Source organism: Quercus lobata, chromosome 10 (genome assembly GCF_001633185.2).
Source record: "Quercus lobata isolate SW786 chromosome 10, ValleyOak3.0 Primary Assembly, whole genome shotgun sequence".
NCBI classification, from domain to species: Eukaryota; Viridiplantae; Streptophyta; class Magnoliopsida; order Fagales; family Fagaceae; genus Quercus; species Quercus lobata.
Genome location: NC_044913.1, coordinates 25,045,496 through 25,065,785, shown reverse-complemented (window position 1 = coordinate 25,065,785; position 20,290 = coordinate 25,045,496). Strand labels below are relative to the sequence as shown.

The window sequence follows — 20,290 nt, the reverse complement described above, 5'->3', positions numbered from 1 at the left end:
CTTCATCCTTGGGATATGTATGGAAAGAATAAAAAAATAAATGCAAAATGAATAGCTTAGTTTAAATTTACACGTTTACCATAGCAATCATATATTTTTTCACAACTTTACATAGCCTGATGTGGGGTGAATTTTAGGCTTGATTGGCTAAAATGTAATTCTTTTTTCTATTATATAAGCATTGATATGAGTGCTCTTAGAGTATTCGTATCAATTCGTGCAAAAATTTATGTTTATTTTAGTATAAGAACCTACTTTTTATATTTTACACTGATCTCAGATTATTTATTCTACATTCTATTTTATTTAAATAATAATTTTGCATTTTTTTATTATTATTATCTTCATATAGAGAGAAAAAATTAGAGCACTTGCATCAATACTCAATACTTGTATAATAAAAAATGTATTACATTTTAGCTAGCTAAGATCATAATTTACCTACATCAAGCTATGTGAAATTGTGTAAAAATACAGTAAACTTTTTTGTCGTTTATGCTTGCTATGTGCTGGCATTGGCAAACACATATGTTAGGCATACTAAAAAGCATATACAAGCATTGTATAATTGTTCAGAAAGTGTTCTTTTGCGCTCTCTTTTTCTTCTTTGGAGAAGTCTATGAAAAAAGCAATGCCTTTCCGTTTTGCACAGTAGCCTCCATAAACAAGAAAAGGATGCTCTCCCTTAATGCAACGCATAAAATATGAAAACGCAATTGCAAAGAAGTAAGAATAACGAACATACTACTCTATATTGCATTCCCAGCCTCTACCTCTGCAATAGGAGAATCAGATTCTGAATTGAACAGAAGAATTCCCACGAATGATTGAAAAAATAAACCAGCTCATAAACCATGATATACATTTTATTCTCAAAACCTCGTCATTGCCCTTTAATATACACTTTTCTCTGTCTTCCATTCAAGCATTTTGGAATTCTGAAACAGCTTTTTCTCTCTCGCTCGTTTCATGACAAAAAAGGCAATCTTCAATCTCTCTCTCTCTCTCTTTCTCTCTGGGAAAATTTTGGCTAGTTTACGTTACTCATTGCAACTCTAATTTTTCTTTTCACATGGCAGCTTTTCGGCATGGTCATGAGGATAAATATTGACTGCAATGGTTGTTACAAAAAAGTTAGGAGAGCCCTTCTTAACATGAAAGGTAAAATTTTCATCTACAAATTCGCCTAGCACTCTAACTTTGTTTTCTTAATGTTAATCTTCATTTTTCTTTTCTAACATAGAGTTGCAGACCCATTCAATAGAGAAAAATCATTGCCGGGTAAGTGTTTTTGGTAGATTTAACCCACAGGACGTGGCAATCAAAATAAGGAAGGAGACTAACCGTAGAGTTGAGATATTGGACATACAAGATTTTAGCACCATCGATGAAGATCATCACGACCAGAGACCCTATATCACTTCTGGAACCTTGCATCCAACCACAACCACATTGAAACTTGCATAGCATGAAGAGTGAAGACAGAGAGGGAGTTGTCCCATCTCATGTATGAGCGGCGTATATGTATCATGTTTGATACGTTAATGTACATTTTGTCTCATTTTGTTCATGTGGTTACTTGCTTTGCTTCACATGGTTACAATATTGCTTTGTAGACAGTTGATACCATTTGAAAATTGAGTGTCCCCATGACAAGCTCAAGAACTTAACAAAACAAGAGTTCAACACATATTAGGTGATGTCCTCACAGATTCTGAGTCTACAGGTTTGATATATTTTCAAATTTAAACTATATTTTCTCTACAATGTTTATTTATTTAGCTAGTTCTTCTTGTAAAGAGACAAGTATTAGGCTAATAAAGAGCCAACTGAGAACAGTATATTTTCATTTCTCTCTATTCTTTTTTTATTCAATTTGTTTCAGTGCTCAGATTCCTTTTTTTATTCCTTAGCATGGTTTAGGAGTCTTCTTAATTAGCTGTGTTTCAACTTTTTGGGACAGGGTGTTTGTTTTCCATTAATTTTTGGTTTTGAAAATATTATTGTTGCCAAGTTCTTTGGTCATGTACAAATTTTTTTGTTTGTGATTTTGAATAAAAAATCGATTTTTTTGGCTTCTTGAGATGAAGGTTTTCTTCTTGTTTAACTCATTCTTCAGATGAATTTGAATTGATAATTAGTTTTACACCATATCTCATATTGGATAGAAGAAATTATTAGATCTACCAGGAAAATTGCTGAAGTGATTCTCTTGATCCTTCTAACTAATAAAATACTGCTATTTATGCAAATGTGACATTATCTAATGGTTTTAATTTTTAATTCTTATGCTGATTAGGAATCTAACTCAAACATTTACATAAGTGTCATTAATTCATTGATTGGAATGGCCACTTTAGCAATCATCTCGGTAAACCTAATAATTTTATGTTGGATAGAGTGGTCTATCTCTAGTGTTGTATTCCTTGGTTTGATCCTTTTGGGAAATTGAGTCCATTTACTATATCTTAAATTGACTTGTGTTTCCTTCTCATTATCCAAAAAATATGATATCAATATATATATATATATATTAAAAAAAATGTTGCACTACAAGAAAATACTGAGAGCACTTGATTATTATTAAGGAAGAATAAACCATTTTTTAAGGCCATAATATTATTTTGGTCTCTACATTTTGGGATCACTATTAATTTGGTCCTTAATATTTTCAACTTGTAGTCAATTTAGTGTCTACTATCAACTCACTAACGAAAATTGACTATAAATTGAATATAACATGAACCAAATTGACTATTATTAAAATGTAGAAACCAAATTAACGGTGACCCAAGATGATATTTTTGCCCTTCCTTTATAAGTAAAGAATTTACCTCTACTTCTGCATAAATTAATCAATACTAGTCACTATTGACATCAAGATCAATGTTTTAAAGCACGCTATTGTGTCCTGAAATTTAAAAAATGTGTGCTATCACTCTGTTAGACATATAGATAGAGAAAGTAATAGAATTTAAATGGAGGAACCAATGACATTTCTTTTTTAACTTTAAGCATCAATAAGGCTCATTTTTTAAACCAGACCAATAGCGCTCATTGAAACTCTAGGGACCAAAGGTGCTCAATATGTAAACTTTAAAAGTTTAAGGAACAATAATGTATTTTGGCTAAACAGTAGCACTTTTAATGTTACTCCTTCTGCACCCTCTCTCTGTCTCTCTCTCTCTCATAGGACAAAATACATCAATTAGAACATCCACATCAGTCCATGTATATATAGTCTTCTAAAATAGAAAAAAGTACAAATTTTACACATTTTGAGTAAAAAAAATACCCACATCAGTAGGTGTAAAAATGTGTAAAATTGTGTAAACATTTTCACAAGTTACAGTAACGTGTATATTTACATGGTTACTGTAACTTGTTTATAATTATTTTATTAATTTTTTCTCTCTCTTGTCTCTGTTGGTCTCCGTTTTTCTCATTTTTTCTCTCTCTTGTCTTTGCTTCTTTTTTCCTTCTCTCTCACTCCTCATTCACTCTCTGCTTCAATGGGTCTAATCAACCTCTTCGTCGGCCTCTTCTTTTCAACCGCTTCAATGGGTCTAATCAACCTCTTCTTTTCTCATTCACTCTCTATTGGTCCTCTTAATCGACGTCGACTTCAGCTTGAATGGGTCTGATCAACCTTCGCTCTGATCAACCTTGGGTTTTTGCTTGAATGGGTCTGGGTTTCGGCTTGATCTAGGTTTTGGCTTCATCTGGGTTTTGGCTCCGATCAACCATAAGAATGAGAAACGAAAAAATCACAAAGCTTGGGTCTAAGAGATATGGGTTTCAGCTTGATGGTGGCTGGGTGATGATGACAGTGGTTGAGTCTGAGAGAGGCTATGAGAGAGAGAAAGGTCATGAGTGAGAAAATAATAAAAAATTGTAAAAAAATGAATATTTTATTGAATAAATGTGTAGAATAGATAAACTGATGTGAGTGTTTTGTTAAAGTAGATGTGTAAAATAGAAAAATTAAGTTTTTTTTCTTGTAAAAACAGTAAAATAAAATAAAAAAATTTGAACGAACTGATGTGGTTGCTCTTAAGGGGGAAAAATCTTACAACTAGCTGTAGCATGTAAGTTTAATGAAGTTCTGTTTAAAATTATGTAGACAATATAAAATGAAAGAATAATGCTTTCTTTTCTTTTTTCTTTTTTTGATCAGGAATAATGCTTTCTTTAGTGGCTTTAGTGCTCAACGTACGAACAATCGTCAGTCTCGATTGATGTTACTCCAACCTGTATAAAATAAAAGAATAATGATGTCCTCTTTGATCATCTTAATAAAACTGATTGACCTTATTGTTCTCTAGATTTAAAAATGTTGGCACTGAGTTTTGTAGCTTATAATTGGTTAATTTTTTTTTTTTTTTTTTTTGTTTTTAATAGAAATATTCAAGATTTAAATTCTCCCACCACCAACTATTGATGAATAAGTATATATAAATATATATATATATATATCTATATCTTCATGCTAACATCAGTTGTTACTTGGTAACAACCTAAAAGATAGAAAGCCTTCTTAATACTCCCTCCATCCTAATTTGTTTGTCCTGTTTGAAAAGTCAAACTTTTAAGGGAACATAATTTATTGTCTTGTCTGTTTTATAAAAATGTATAAGTTTACAAAACTAAACTTAAATAAATTTATCAGTTTTTTTAAAAATAGTTATTCTTAATAAGACAACTAAAAAGGAGCCCCAATTAAATTGATTTTTTTAAATATTAGTTAGTTTTCTTTTCAAATAGTTTTGAAAATAAAGTAGGGGTATAATAAGAATATTAGTAAACTAATAATTTTTATTTTTAGAAACAGGACAATATTTTAATAACTTCTTCCTGGCATTATTATTATCTATATATATATATATAAAACCGAAACTTTTGAAACTTCCACAATTTTCCACGTCAGCACAATATTATAAAAATAATAATAAAACAAAAAAAAAAAACCAAAACAAAAAAATAAAACGTCATAAATTTTTTATTTATTTATTTTTTATTAAATATATATACTCTCCTTTCACAAACCAAATACTCTTCCCCGATATAATTATGAAACCAAAACATGCAAGGCAAAACCTCTCCTCTCGACAAAACTAAACCCAGCACCCCTCCTTTCGACATTACTCACCAAACGCAGAACTTGTACACTCTCTCAAATGCAGATCCAAGCTATTTCACAGAAAACTTGCAAGGGCACGACCATGGGAGCCAACATTTTCAATCTCCAACCTAGCCTCCATATCAGAGCATTCTCTCTCGATATCTCTCAATTAATCTATGAATAAACTCTTTTCCTATTGTCTTTAATTAGGTTTTTTTGTCAATTTAAGGATTTCGTCTTTAATTAGGTTTTTTTTGTCAATTTAGGGATTTCAATTCCTAACCCCTTTTTCTCTCTATTCTTTTTTGTTGAAGTCAAGGAAACACTCATAGAAATTCAAATTCTACAGGTTTTGTAAGAAAGTGGAGATGTATTGAAGAGCCTCCCAACCTTCAAAATTTGACAACAATTCTACATGTTTTGCTTTACCTTCAAGCTTTGCTTTATTTTGCTATCTAGGTTTTTTAGCACATCTGATTTAGCTTAGCTTAATCATTTGTTTGATTGAATAATTATTTGGGCACCTAAAACGTCAACCTTCTTCAATTCCCTTTTTTTTTTTTTCAAACCTTCTACCTCTTCTGTACAAGTTCGTGTCTTTTTTAATCAAATTTGTCAAATTTGTTTAGAAATCTGTAACTATAAACAAATTTAATTAGGACTCTATAACCATTATCTTATAAATAGTTTTTGCAAAAATGTTTATTCTTTTTTTTAAATATTATATATATTTTCTGTGCACCAAACTAATTCACGGCTGTTCAGTTTATAATTCTTTGTACATTTGTGTTGTTCCTTCTCTGCAATAGATTTAAAACAGCAGATTTCAATGAATACCAAACAACAACAGATTTAATTCTTTGTACATTCGTTTGTTGTTTTAAAGCAGGTTTCATTCTTAATTTTTGCTCTTCCATTCACTTTTATTTAGATTTAATATTCCTGATTAATTTCTACTTTTTTATTGCCTTTCTCTTCAGTCTTTTCCTCCATTCGAATCAAGGTTAAAGGTATGGTATTTGTTTACCTCTGTACTAAATTTCTGAGTTTTTTTTAATATAGGGTTAACTATTTGTCTATGTACATCTAATTTCTAAATATTGTAGTGTTCTGTTTACATTTAAAGAACTCATGAAACTCAATTTGAATTGTAACTTATCATGTATAAATAATTTTTTTTTGAATTTTAAGTAATTAATAATTGCATTGGTATGCTGTTGAGACACACAATCCAAATAAAATTGTAAAAGAGTCATGAAGGTTGGTTGAATTTTACTTTGTTTTAATGATCATGTTGATTATATGTGTGCTTTACCTATAAACAATTGCATTGTTGTATCTTCTAGAGTTTGATTTTTACAGACTTAACTTGAATGTTTTAAAGCTAGAACTCGCATGAGCAAATTATATATATTTATATATATACATATTTAGAAATCTTTCTCCCACAATGATGATTGCTACAATATATATATATATATATATATATTTACATGTAATTTCTTTCTTCTAATTTGATATACAATTTAAAGAATCTATGTGCAAAAAGTGCCTAAGACCATCTATCAAGTTACATACTAGATGAAAAGGATGAATAGTTTCATTTTTGTTGTTTGGTTTATTATTATTATAAGTTCCTCTGAATGCAAAGTTAGCATTGGATTTTGTGGTTGGGAGAGTGGAAAAGAAGACTAGCTGATTGGAAGCATGGTAGACTGAAGGAGTATATTCCATCTCATTCTTTATTGTGATGTCTTTGTGATCTTTCAAAGCAAAGTTGGTACTTTTCTGTAGAGTTTTTTGATCTATTAGATAGAGAGGTTTTTCTATGCTTTTGTTGTTGGAATTCTGGATTTTAAGTTTCAGTCTTGAAATTCAATCTCAAAGTAAGCAAAAATAGAAATACATGTTTGATATGATTCTCTCTCTTATATACCTATGACTGTTTTTGTTGTCTCTTTGAGTTTTTGTTATAATATGTAACATTGGTTACACATTTTTGGATTGGATATTAGCTTTAGGATGTTGATTATAATGACAAAATTTTGTATAACCTTATACACATTCTTATGCAGTAACCACATGGCACTTCTTAAAGCTTTTGAAGGATAGAAGGATGCAAACCGTAATCAAAAGAGTCCTTTCACCTTGCAAATGACAGATGATATGAGAATGCAATTGGTAGATCTATTTAGCATTGGATTTGTAAACAAATTGATGAGTGCTAATGTAAGTTCTTTAAGATTTTCAAATTTTAAGGCATTTGATTTGCTAAAATCTTATAGTTACTAAAAACTTTCTCGTGCATCGCACGGGTTAGCAACTAGTTATTATTATTTGAGAAGAAAGTTTGAGCATATTATTTAGGGAGGCTATTCAAATCAATTTGGAAATAGATTCAACGTCTGGTGGTATGTCTTCCATCTAAATTGACAAAGGGGGGAAAGAGTTACTCGCCTCGCAAGTGAGTGAGTAACCTTGTTACAATGCCTACGTAAATGAGAAAAATTTTAAGTTGTAAAGTGAGGCCTAACATTGATCTTCAAAGTGTTAATAAGGACATCTGAATCTCCCTTCAAAATAATTCTATCAATCCCAATCTCCACGATTAGTTCAAGTGCTCTCCTGGCTGCCAAGGCTTCAACCTTAAAGACTAAGAAAAGTAAGGGTATCAACTATGACAGTGAAGCCATTACCAAGCCCGTTGAATTTCTTATGATAACTTCGAGTCTTGCACAATTATCCTTTTCAAAAATATTAGCCCAGTCAAAATTTATTTTGTACCATGAGATATCAGGAGCAGACCAAGATACTACTTATCAAGTTGTTGATGAGGATCGAGCCATATGGGGTGCTGCAAAATCAAGTTGTCGGGGGCAATTTTTTTCATTACCAATATGATATTTGGGAAAGACTGAGACTTGACTTTGGGCTTGAAATATAGCCCAAAGGCTATCGGTGAAGTGTGAAATGCCTATTTTTAATCAAGGTCTGGATTGCATCGAATAAAGATTATAATAATGCCTTAATAATACCTCTTGCAAAGATATGTTAGCACAAAAAATGGTCCACCACAATAAGTGCTTAAATAACAGTTCAGCGGTAAACAAGAGAAGCGTCCAGCTTTAGATGTCTGGAAAATTAATAAATGTATTCGCATTGTAAAAATTATGCATTTTCTTCGTAATCAGTTGATATAAAAGTGTACCCATTATAACAAGTATACAAGAGGAAAATGGTCCAGTAGTGAATATGACAGATCTCTAGCAGTAATGTCTGATTAGTTAATAAATGTGTTTACATGATAAAAATCGTATCTTTTCCTCATTATTATTAAGTCAACATGAGGGAGAACTTCCATAATAACCAAGACATTATGGCATTCATTATAATAGTAATAAATAATGATTAAAGACTTCATAATTACAAGTAAAAGAGGAAAATTAGGATGAAATGAAGGGAGAAAAAGAACCCCCAACTTAGTGCAGCAAATATTTAACTGAGGTTCTTATGCCCATGGTAGAATATGTTGAAGGATGTATGGTAGATGACAGAAACTACTCTTATATGAGTGGCTGGGTAAATATATGGTGATGTGGAAGTAAAATGGTAAATGAACTTGGCTATTTTTTTGCCACGGTAAAGAGAGACTAATTGTAGCTAATCATGAGACCTTTATGGTGCTAGGTTTTGTTAGAAAATAGAGGAAATGTTTGTGAGTTAATGGGTATAGGCCTTTATGTACTAAAAAATGAACTTATTTCTGAATTAAGGGCTGCAATTAGCATGATTGATGGAGAATTTGAGAAGATTTCATCCCCCCTTGGTGAGTAGATGATGCTTTCCTTTTATAGTGAAGATTCGGGAGCAATTAGCAAAAGCCAAAAATGTTGGGTCTTATTAGTAAGAGAATTTTTAGAATATCCATAATGAGATTTGGCCAAAAATGGTGTGAACTCCTTTTTGAATGTTTGTTTTCTTTGGATAGTGTTAGATGGAGCTGAAATTCAGAGCATCTAATCTAGGATTTGGCCAAAAATGGTGTGATTTGCTTTTGGGTATTTTATCTTCTTTGGGTAATGTCATTAAGTGCTGAGATTTGGAGATTGATCTCAACCAATAAGATCAAGACAGATATCGGGCTAGAACTTAGTTGTTGCAACTAAAATTTGAGCTTCAAAGAGTAGGAGCTATCACCCCAAGCCAAGTGTCAAGCTTTTAACCTACTTCAGGGAGCTCCGCTAGAGATCTTTTTACGCCTTCTAAACCACATTTCCCTAAATTTCTACTTTAGGAATTCATGGGCTTGGTTCATGAATTAGTTTTTAGACATTTTTAGTACTTCAGAAGATAGTTTGCTGAAGTTTGGATGATTTGGTTATGACTTCCTTGGTTATGACTTCCTCCATCGGTAACTGAAACTTAGGGAGGAAGAATGACATTTATTGCATTTCAACTTTTTCGTGTCAACCCAACCCCTTAGTATTGTTCACATTAGAAATGACAATGGCAGAGAGGCTGATGGGATAGGTGGCCAGCTCCTAATTTGGTTTGGGAGCTTGGTTGTTTCTTGAGGTGTTCTCCAGCAGAAGAAAAAATTGAAGGGAGTTCTCTAGTTGGGTTAGTTTGCACACATGAATTGTTTTGGTTGAGATTTCAGGTTGGGCTTGGCCATGAGGGCTGAGTATTTTGGTGGGCCTTTGACTTGGTGGATCTTTCCACTTGGGCCAATCTTTTTGCTTTTTCATTGTGGTGAGCCATACAAAATGGACAAAATTACCATATATTGCCATGGATTTTTATTCCACATGTGCTTTAGTTAGTAAAATGAAATGTATTCATGAGCTTTAATATTTATGATAGGTCTTGGGTATTCATTTCCATGGGTTTTAAATAACAATTTGTATAGTTTCTCATAATTTTTGCCATGGATTTTTTGTAAATGATATTTTCTTTGGGGTATTTAAATAAAAATGGTAACAACCATTATAATGGAATAATGTGATATTCTCATGGGTTTTTCTATAGATGATCAAAATGGGCTTGTAAGGTGAATAATTACCATGAGTTTTAGAAATAAACATTATGAATGTTGTAATATAAGATGAATAGTGACCATGGGTTCTTATATAAATTCCATGGGTTTATAATATGGTATGAAATAAATAAATGTCATAAGTTTAAGATAAATAATCATAATTTTCCATGGGTTTTTATATTAGTAACACAAATTCATAATTCTCTATGGGCTTGATATATGTGTGCCATGGGTTTTGGAAAAATGAATAATGTTAAGTAACATAAATAGTTACCATGAGTTTATAATAAGGTATGAAGTAAATAAATGTCATGGGTTTAAGATAAATAATCATAACTTTCCATGGCCTTTTATATTAGTAACACAAATTCATAATTCTCCATGGACTTGATATATGTTTGTCATGGGTTTTGGAAAAATGAATAGTGTTACCTAACATAAATAGTTACCATGAGTTTTATAAGATAGATTCCATGGGCTTGTAATATTATAGTAATAGGTTTTAAGAAATTAAATAATTGTTCATCATTGGACTTTTAGTGAAATGCTTATGATATAGTATTTTGCCAAGTAATGACAACCTTGGACTTTTTACTAAATAGTGCCAAGTAACTAGCTTGGACTTTTAATAGTGCTAACGTAAACTGGGCTTTTGATATTGCCAATAAGAATTGAACTTTTGAAATATTGCCAAGTATAAGTAGCATTGGGCTATAAAAAGAATGTGATGTGTGCATTGGGCTCGTAGGGCCGATTTTGGGCTTACCTAAATAATGATAATAAAATTGGAATAGCCTTAGTGTGGACGACATTTACACCAACATGAAATAACAGCTCTTGTTGTATCAAGACTGCTACAATACGATATTAACTCCTTTTAAGTTAAATGTGATTTCAAATCTAAGGACTTCAAGGTTTAAAGTCCTTAATGAATTCAGTCCAATTCCAAATCCAAAACCTTAATAGACCTCTCTCTCTCTCTCTCTCTCTCTCTCTCTCTCATAGAAGGAAACAAATCTTAATCCTTTTTTTCCGTATAGATAAGATAGAGTTTTATCTTATGATATTCACTCTATGATGATTGTTCTTGATTATTAAGCCAAAGCACCAATTGATTTTGGTGTAGGTCGAGTTTGAATCATACATCTATCGTTCAATGGCAAGAGATTTTACTAATTAAACTAATTGGAACTCACACAAAACATTAAACTTTTACAAATCACTCAAAAAATAAGCTTTTTTTTTTAATTTTTTTAATTTTAATTATTCGCCAAGAACTTTGTAGCTTAATTAATTGGCACATCATAGTGTTTTCAACAAAGAAATCCAATGGTTAAATTTCAAAACCCCCACACCAAATATCCAAAAAAAGGATTTAATAATCTAAATCCAAGTTTACACACTCAAATATTAGTGTACAATGTTTGTGTGAATTTCAAACTTAGTTTAATCAATAAAGTCTCTTATTATTGAATAAAATGAAATGTAATATTTATAACTGTTGATGCACAAAAATGTCAGTGAGCTGATCATCCACACGTGCTCCAAGGAGGATACCTAAAGAATAAGAAAACAAAAAACCAACAGAGAGCACCGATGAGGTGCTGGCCAAAAACCCTCCAATGGTTATGTCAATGGTTGAAGAATCTCCAAGAATTCAATAGTGTGAGAGTTAGGAAATTTTACCTACCTTAGTGGAGAGGAGGCTTGGTGTTTATGTAGTGGTGTAGGGCTGACTAGGATCCCTTGAATGTAGGAGATTTCCTTATGAAGAAGATTTAGAGTTAAGGACCCAAGATTTGAGGGCTTCCCTTCGCTTATGGGGAAGATATGAATGTGTTGCAGGGTCTTTAGGCATGGTGTGCAAGTTATTCCCATATAGGGATATATGAGTGGGGAACTGCAAAAAGTTTATGGGTAGGGATGACAATGGGGCGGGGCAGAAGGATGGGGTCTTCATCCTTACACTGCATGATTTTGTCTTGCCCTATCCCCGCCCCGCCCCGCATGACGAGGAAAACTTTCTCATCCCATCCCCGCCTTTTAGGACCTTGCAAAGCCTCACCTCACCTCGTAAAATTCTACTTTTTGTTGATTTGCTCTACAACTAGTATAATTTTTTGAATGAAACATATTTCATTAATAAAAATATACTTGAAATTACAACTAAATTTATCCTATCCAATCAAATCAATTTTTTAGAAAATATTGAATAATATATCTAAGTGTTTAACAAGACAATCACAAAAAAAAAAAAAAAAAAAAAAAAAAAAAAAACCTCATATTATAACACATAACAAAATAAAGGCAAAGAATCACATTGGGTAGAATAAAATAAGCTAATATTAATATGTTTGTTTAAATAGTAGGGTTTTAGGGTATGAAAATTTTATAGTTATAACCCTTAGTAACGCGGGGCAGGGCGAGGACTGGGCAAGGTGGGTCTAAAAAGTCCCTGCCCCGCTCTGTGGTGCGGGGCTAAAATCTTGCCCCCATCTCCGCCCCATCACTTTTGCGGGGTGGGAAAAACCCGCGCGGGGTGAAGCGGGAAGGAGCAGGTTAAGCGAGGCGAGGCAAAATTGCCATTCCTATTTGTGGGGCCTAGTGCATTCAACCTGATAGTTTTTAGACCCCTTAAAACTCAATTAATTTAACCTAGGTAATTTGCCAAGTGATTACTTAGTCTAATTTAACAAATCTAGGTTATCACAATTACAAAGATCATATCATGCAAAGCAAAGAAAAGATAAATAACACAAGATATGATCACCCAGGAAACCAAACTGGTAAAAACCTGGGGAGGATTTGACCTAGCTATCCTTAAGGTAAACTTGAATCTACTATCTTGAAATAATCGAAGTTCATACAATAAGACTTATAAGCCCCCACGCTTGACTTCTTATTGCTACCAACTAGTAGAACTTACTTACACGATCACGTGCAAGCTCCGAATCCACGGACTCCTTTTTTCTTTGAATTCACCACCAGATACAAGCACACCCGCTTGTATTTTCTTTAAGTTTCAATGGCAGCAACCGAGTTGATCATCAAGGTGTAGATAATATCTTCTCCTTGAAAACTCTAAGTTTATGTAAAGGAAAGCTCCTCTAGATCTCACAAGAGATTTACACAAACAGCAATATGAGCAACACTAAAACGTGGCTAGGGTTTGCCTTTTATACTTAGGAAAAATTAGAAAACCCTAAAACATTTTAAACAACTAGGGCTGAGTTGGAAATCTGCAAAAAAAACATTTTGCTCAAGATTCGATCGATCGAGCCAGGCCGAAATGCATTATACTTTCTGCATTAGCTCGATTCCAACTTTACATAAAACGTACAACTTTGTGCAAGACTAAAACACTTCTAAACACATTGTTTTGATCATGGTTCGCCAAAATTACACATTAGAGTTCTAAATACATAAATACCTAAGTCTTTAGAACCTAACACAACCGTTGGGTTTATACTCGTCCATTCATTGGGGCTCATGCACATCCATCAGTTAGGCTCATAGGTGGCCACCTGTCGAGTTGATACACATCTACCTACTGGGTTCCCACGAAAGTCCCCGTCGAAATTACATGCCAACCATGCGTTTGAGCTTACGTGTGGAACGCCTGTCAGGACTAAATGTGTGGTGCCTATATTGTTGGTGCATAAAGAGGTGAAGTGGGGAGTTTGCCCTGACAAATCATAGGTGAGGCGTTTCCTTCTGACATGTCAAAGAATTAAGAAGATTTTTTATGGGCCAAAAATACCTTTATTAAAAACAATTTCACAACAAATTATATGTGATAAGTTATTATGAATTCTAATTTAAACAGTAATATATTTAATTTAAAATTAATAACAATTTACGGTCTATAATTTATTATAAAACTAACTATTCTCTTAAATAAATGATCTCGCCTTCAAACCCTACCTGCACTAAAAAAGGGACAAAATGGGCTTCCGTCCTTTTCAGCCAAACTAATTAGCATTTTACCCTTCTTCCCAAATTAATTAGGAAAATGCCCCTCTTTTGAAACTCGATTTTCTCAAAATCGAGTTTAAAAAAAAAAAAATTCTGGAACCCTATAGTGACGTTTTGAAGGACCTATAGTAACGTTTTAAAAACCTATAGTGACGTTTTATAACTTGATATCCATGAAATCGAGTTATAGGCAATTTTATTGCCTATAACTCGATTTCATGAGTATCAAGTTATAAAACGCCACTATAGGTCTTTAAAAACGTCACTATTGCCTATAACTCGATTTCATGAGTATCAAGTTATAAAACGCCACTATAGGTCTTTAAAAACGTCACTATAGGTCCTTGAAAACGTCTCTATAGGGCTTAACTCGATTTTGAAAAAGTCGAGTTTCAAAAGAGGAGCATTTCCCTATTTAGTTTGGGAAGAAGGGCAAAATGCTAATTAGTTTTCCCGAAATGGACATTTGGCAATTTTGTCCCTAAAAAAACAACCCGTGAACAGGTGAAGTGTTATGATGTCTACATCAAAAATTGATATTCTATCCTATACAAAAGAAAAAAAAATCTGACCGTCCCTACCGACCATTAATTAATGAATAATTGGGTTTATCCGCCGCAACTAAGGACAATGTGTCAACCTTTTCACCCTTAGATTTACGGGACCGTCACAGATCAGCATTCAATCATACACCTGTCTCCTTCCACCTTGTAGGCCCCATCCGTACACCAGGCAATATCTCATTCTCGCAAAAATAAATTTAGCACCTTAAACAAATTTACTATTTTTACCACAATTTTTCTGCATATATAGGGGTCACAAACAGCTAATTATAATTATTTATTTATTTATTTATAGTTTTATCACAATTTTTTCACGTGATTGATTATAAATAGTATTAAAAATCTTATAAAAAAAAAATAGTATTAAAAAAAAAAGTCCTGAAGGTACATAAACATGACAAACACCTAATTACAGTTTTTTTTTTTTACTAAAGTGGTTGCAGAAGTCGTGGATTTGATTGAGATATGAAGACCGCTTAGAACGAAAGGACACAATTATCCGACCCTAAACACTTCTCCTGCAAATTCTCTCTCTGTTTCATCTCCTTTAATTTAATAATTTTTTTTTAACTCTCTCTCTTGTGCTTTTTATCCATTAAAAAACTCCATTGAATTCTGGACCTTTAACACTTGCTCTCGAATTTCGTGCCCAAATCAAGTTCTCGAATATTGTCTTTTAAACAAAACAAAAAAACCCCAACTTTACAACTCTACATGATTGGTCTATAATTCTCAAGTTTCTTTTCACAAACTGTGATTTGCTGAAATGGCGGGGAAGTTGGGTTCTTTCAGATACACTTTTACGGAGAGGAGAGAGAGGTTGCTATCAACAAAGGGTTACTCGGAGCTAGGTGGGTTTAATCCTCTAGGGCCGTACGACGAAGAAGAAGGAGCAGGTTCGAAGTGTTGGTCGTTTGGTTCGCTTAAGGGTAGAGTTTCGAGGCTATGGACAACAGCGAAAGATGTGGGTTACAAGGCTTGGAAGATGGGTCGGACCGACCCGAGAAAGATTGTGTTCTCAGCGAAAATGGGTCTGGCTTTGACTCTCATTTCGTTGCTGATTTTCTTGAAAGAACCGGTCAAAGAGCTTGGCCGATACTCTGTTTGGGCTATTCTTACTGTTGTTGTGGTCTTTGAGTTCAGTATAGGTACGCCGCTTTTTCCTCTTTTTGTTTCTTAAATTAAAATAATTCAGTTAGTCTAAATCTAAAAATTAGTACTTTTTCTTTTCTTTTCTTTTTTTGGATGTGGGTCTTAATTTTTTTTTTTAGTGTATGTGGTTGAATTAGCTTAAGTGATCAAATCTCTTGACTTGATATAAAGATCATAGTTTTTAATATTATTAAAGTAATTCGTGTCTTGACAGGATGTAATAATTTATCTATAAAAGCAAAATTGGCTATGAATGTATGTGTGTAACCTAGTAGAAACTACTTGCGGAACTTGTAACCTAGTACTAAGATAGCTTTTTTTACTTACCAATAATCACCCATTATATCAACAGTTTGTAAAATAATTTGTGGTTTTAGCAGTTTTCGTTTGTGATTATGAGTACTTGTACGTGTGTATGAACTCAAAGGAAACAAGTTCTATCCACCATATTATTGGAGTTTTCAAAGTGTTTTATATACAATGAGTGGAATAGTTTATTCAAAGCCTCACTGTTTGGTTTTTTTTTTTTATTATTATTTTTTATTTTTAAAGTATTTTGTGGACAATGAGTGGAATACTTAAGCATAGGCTACCATTTTCTTATATATATGATATAGAAAAAAAATGGAGATATTAGATTTATTTTAGGCAAAGTTGTGTATAGATTTAATGAGATGCATTATGTTGGTACGCACAATGTGGTTTCATTGAATTGAAAACGTGAAATTTGTATAACGGAATGGAAAAGCATAAAGGTTTATTAATAATGAAGTCAAACAGTCTCTACTGAGTCATTGTGTTATGAATCAATGGACCACATTAGTCGATTCCTTTGCGTAAATATTATAGAGAGCTTTTCCACCACCCCCTGATATTGCGGGGCCATCGTTTCTTTAAATGTTTCACAGAGCATCAGACAAAGTTTAAACGGCTTTCCTTTTCTTCATGTTGGGGCCTGAAGATTGAACTGACTTTAATAGATGCTCATCTCAGTTCTCACTGTCTATTCAGTGACAGGAAATATTTAAAAAAAAAAAGTTCAGTGTCTATTTGAATTAGCTTTTTTTTCCCTCCAAAAAAGAAAAGAAAAGAAAAGCCCCCCCCTAAATAAATGATCTTGAGTCACCTTTTAATCAAACATTTTTTTTTGTGGGTATGTTACACCTAGGAAGCACAAACACGGAAATGGGTATGACACAAGTAATTTTTGAAAAATTATAACATGAAATGGCTGGTACAACACTGGTATGACACGGATACGACACTCTAAATGAAGTATTCATACTTTCTAGTGTTACTCTTGAACCCACTAGCTCACCCTATAGGTAGCCCTTGAGCTAGTGCTCATTGGTGCATTTCTTTTGAATAATTTTTTTGTGTCTGTTTTGGCATAGCTTATTTTTTAGTTTTTTGAAGATTTGGTTGTTTAAAAAGTTTTACCAAAATAAGTGAAGTTCTGCTTTGAAAAAGTGCAGTTTGATAATGTGGTCTTCTGCAGGAGCAACTCTTAGCAAAGGATTTAACCGTGGGTTGGGGACAGTAGCAGCTGGAGGTCTTGCTTTAGGCATGGCAGAGTTGTCAGAATTAGCTGGAGAGTGGGAAGAACTTGTTATTATTCTGAGTATCTTCATTGTAGGTAGGTCGGGTTTTTTAATCAAATTTCTTTCTTCTGTTATTGGGAAAGAAGTTTCTGTCACCTTATTTTTTGCTACTAATATATCTTTCTGACATTTTATGTGGTTTCCAGCATTTTGTGCAACTTATGCAAAACTATACCCAACGCTTAAGCCTTACGAATATGGGTTTCGGGTCTTCTTGTTGACATATTGTTTCATTACGGTATCTGGGTATAGGACAGGTGAATTTGTTAATACAGCGGTGACACGGTTCTTGCTCATTGCACTTGGTGCTGGTGTTTGTTTGGTAGTAAACATATGCATTTATCCCATCTGGGCTGGTGAGGATCTTCACAATTTGGTGGTAAAGAACTTCATGAGTGTTGCAACATCTTTGGAAGGTGCATCCCCTTTTCTTTGGGAGATTATACCATTCAAATAGTAAAATTGCTTGACTCAGTAAAATTTAAAAAATGAATTATTGTTTTCTCATCTTCATTTTTGTTCGACTAATTTTTTTGAGCTCATATTTCAGGTTGTGTTAATGGTTACCTTAATTGTATTGAATACGAAAGGGTCCCTTCAAAGATTCTTACCTACCAAGCTTCGGATGACCCACTGTACAGTGGCTACAGATCAGCTGTAGAATCTACAAGCCAAGAGGAGACTCTGGTATTGTTTATCGCAATTATGCTGCAGCAATTCATTGCATTGATTGAATTGATTATTGTGTTATATTTTTTACTCTTTCTTTTGTTTGAAGATGGGATTTGCTATCTGGGAGCCACCTCATGGTCCTTACAAAATGTGTAGATATCCATGGAAGAACTATGTCAAAGTAAGCGGTGCTCTCAGGCATTCTGCATTTACAGTCATGGCTTTGCATGGATGTATGCTTTCAGAAATACAGGTACATTTTCATCTCTATCTTCATTGCCATGCAGTTGTGAGTAGAAGAAAGACTATTTGGATCTTCCTTTTCCTATTGTGAAATATGCTGAAAATTTTGTTGGCAAGATTAGATTTATATTTGTGCTCTTGAGGAAATCTGCTGCGTAATATTTGTTTTTTGCGGAATGAGTTCCATGTGACTTATAATAATGATTCAACTACAATGTGAAGGACTGAACTTAAATTTTTGTTCTTGTACAATTTGCTTCAGATTTTTTTTTTTTTTTTTTGGAGAAAGTTCCTAGGCTTGGGTTGTCAGCTTATAATGCAAACCGTTTCATTTTTCTTTTTGCTCTTGTTTTCAATAATGACATGGACAATGCCACCTGGACAGAATTTCGTGTAATTGGCTTTTGCTTTCACCAGTATTGATGGTTATTCTTTTCCATATCTTACTTGAGTGAGAGCTGCTGCCAATAGATTGCTTGAAGTTACATTCCATGTGCATCAAAAAAAGTGGGGGTGTGTTCATATGTACCTATTCAAACTTCCAATATTTGTATATGTAGGCCCCTCCTGAACGAAGACAGGTTTTTCAAAGTGAGCTTCAGAGAGTAGGTTTTGAAGGTGCTAAATTGTTGCGTGAACTTGGGAACAAAGTGAAAAGGATGGAGAAATTAGGTCCTGTAGACATACTTTATGCAGTGCATGAGGCTGCAGAAGATTTGCAAACCAAGGTTGACCGAAAGTCATACCTTCTTGTCAATTCTGAGAGCTGGGAAATTGGAAATCGTCAGGAGCAGGGAGATCCCCAAGACTTGCTGAGCTTGGATGAAGACGAAAATAAAATACTGCAGCACAAGTCCTATAGTGAAGCCATACTTGATCTCAGATCAATTACAGTTCCAAAAAGTTGGGATGGTCAGATCCCAAATGGTGTGATCTCCACCCAGCCTGCTGATGTTTCTCCAGGAAGCGTTTTCCAGACACAAATATCATGGCCTCGACGTATCTCATTTAATGCCGATGCAGTACCAGTAGTGGAAGAATCAAAAACATATGAAAATGCTAGTGCATTGGCATTAGCAACATTCACATCTCTTTTGATTGAATTTGTGGCAAGGCTTCAAAATGTTGTTTACTCATTTGAAGAACTAAGTGAAAAAGCAAATTTTAAGGATCCCATTGAGGAACCAGCAGGAGTAGAGCACAATGGGTTTTGGAACAGATTCCGTAATTGGCTGAAGTACTAGAATTCGATATGGCCTCTACTCAATTAAAGATCATGAAAAGAAGACGGCCTTAGTACTCCTATGTCATAATTCAGGGGCTGTACCTTCGAATGTTGTTCTCAAAATTGAAACCTGCATTAGTCAGTTCTGAAATATGACAGAGGACAGATTTCTGTTACAAACATTACTGGGAAAAATGAACATGCTTAGACCAGTTGCCAATGCTGTCTCAGAGAAACTCTGAAAGACAGATAGAGGACTTGCATTCAAACTTCTTGAGAAGATTGATTATATCTGATTATCTAACTGAACTGATGCATATGAGTAACTTTGTACATTGACAATGTAGTATACAGTAAGTCATAATATACTGTTCTCTACTCAATTATGCACTCTTTATGTGTAACTTTATTTGGTTTTCTCAAGAATTGCTTGCATGTCTACCTGTATTGTATAGTTTAGTAATGAGCTATTTATAAGCAGTTTGGCAGGTCACAGAGGTGGGGGATGTCTGATTTTGAAACAATCTAATTGGTTTAAATGAATTTTGAGTGATCTTCTGATTACAGTTCATAATGTCTTACATTTTGCTCCCCAAAAAAAAAAAAAAAGGTTCATGCACACATTTTTTAAATGTTTTATACTGTCGTATCTTCAAAATAACTGTTAGTTTTATTTCAAAACAACTTTAGGAACTGAGG

At 33.4% G+C, this 20,290-nt stretch overlaps 2 protein-coding genes across 2 annotated transcripts; both read left to right on the top strand.

The window, feature by feature from the left end:
• The first annotated feature begins 727 nt into the window (after window positions 1-727).
• On the top strand, window positions 728-1,931 carry LOC115966006 (heavy metal-associated isoprenylated plant protein 25-like). Its single transcript, XM_031085340.1, has 3 exons — window positions 728-981; window positions 1,080-1,161; window positions 1,244-1,931. The coding sequence occupies exons 1-3, from the start codon at window positions 970-972 to the stop codon at window positions 1,465-1,467; spliced, it is 318 nt and encodes a 105-aa protein (XP_030941200.1). The 5' UTR covers window positions 728-969; the 3' UTR covers window positions 1,468-1,931.
• Window positions 1,932-15,154: 13,223 nt separating this feature from the next.
• Window positions 15,155-20,084, top strand: LOC115963756 (aluminum-activated malate transporter 9-like). Its single transcript, XM_031082898.1, has 6 exons — window positions 15,155-15,846; window positions 17,349-17,486; window positions 17,598-17,867; window positions 18,002-18,138; window positions 18,230-18,376; window positions 18,927-20,084. The coding sequence occupies exons 1-6, from the start codon at window positions 15,465-15,467 to the stop codon at window positions 19,608-19,610; spliced, it is 1,758 nt and encodes a 585-aa protein (XP_030938758.1). The 5' UTR covers window positions 15,155-15,464; the 3' UTR covers window positions 19,611-20,084.
• Window positions 20,085-20,290: the final 206 nt, after the last annotated feature.

Coding starts and splice junctions, on each gene's coding strand:
- LOC115963756 (XM_031082898.1), top strand. CDS start 15,465: ATGGCGGGGAAGTTGGGTTCTTTCAGATACACTTTTACGGAGAGGAGA. Junction 15,847..17,348: donor GGTCTTTGAGTTCAGTATAG/GTACGCCGCTTT, acceptor GGTCTTCTGCAG/GAGCAACTCTTAGCAAAGGA. Junction 18,139..18,229: donor CAAGCCAAGAGGAGACTCTG/GTATTGTTTATC, acceptor TTTTGTTTGAAG/ATGGGATTTGCTATCTGGGA.
- LOC115966006 (XM_031085340.1), top strand. Junction 1,162..1,243: donor AGCCCTTCTTAACATGAAAG/GTAAAATTTTCA, acceptor TTTCTAACATAG/AGTTGCAGACCCATTCAATA.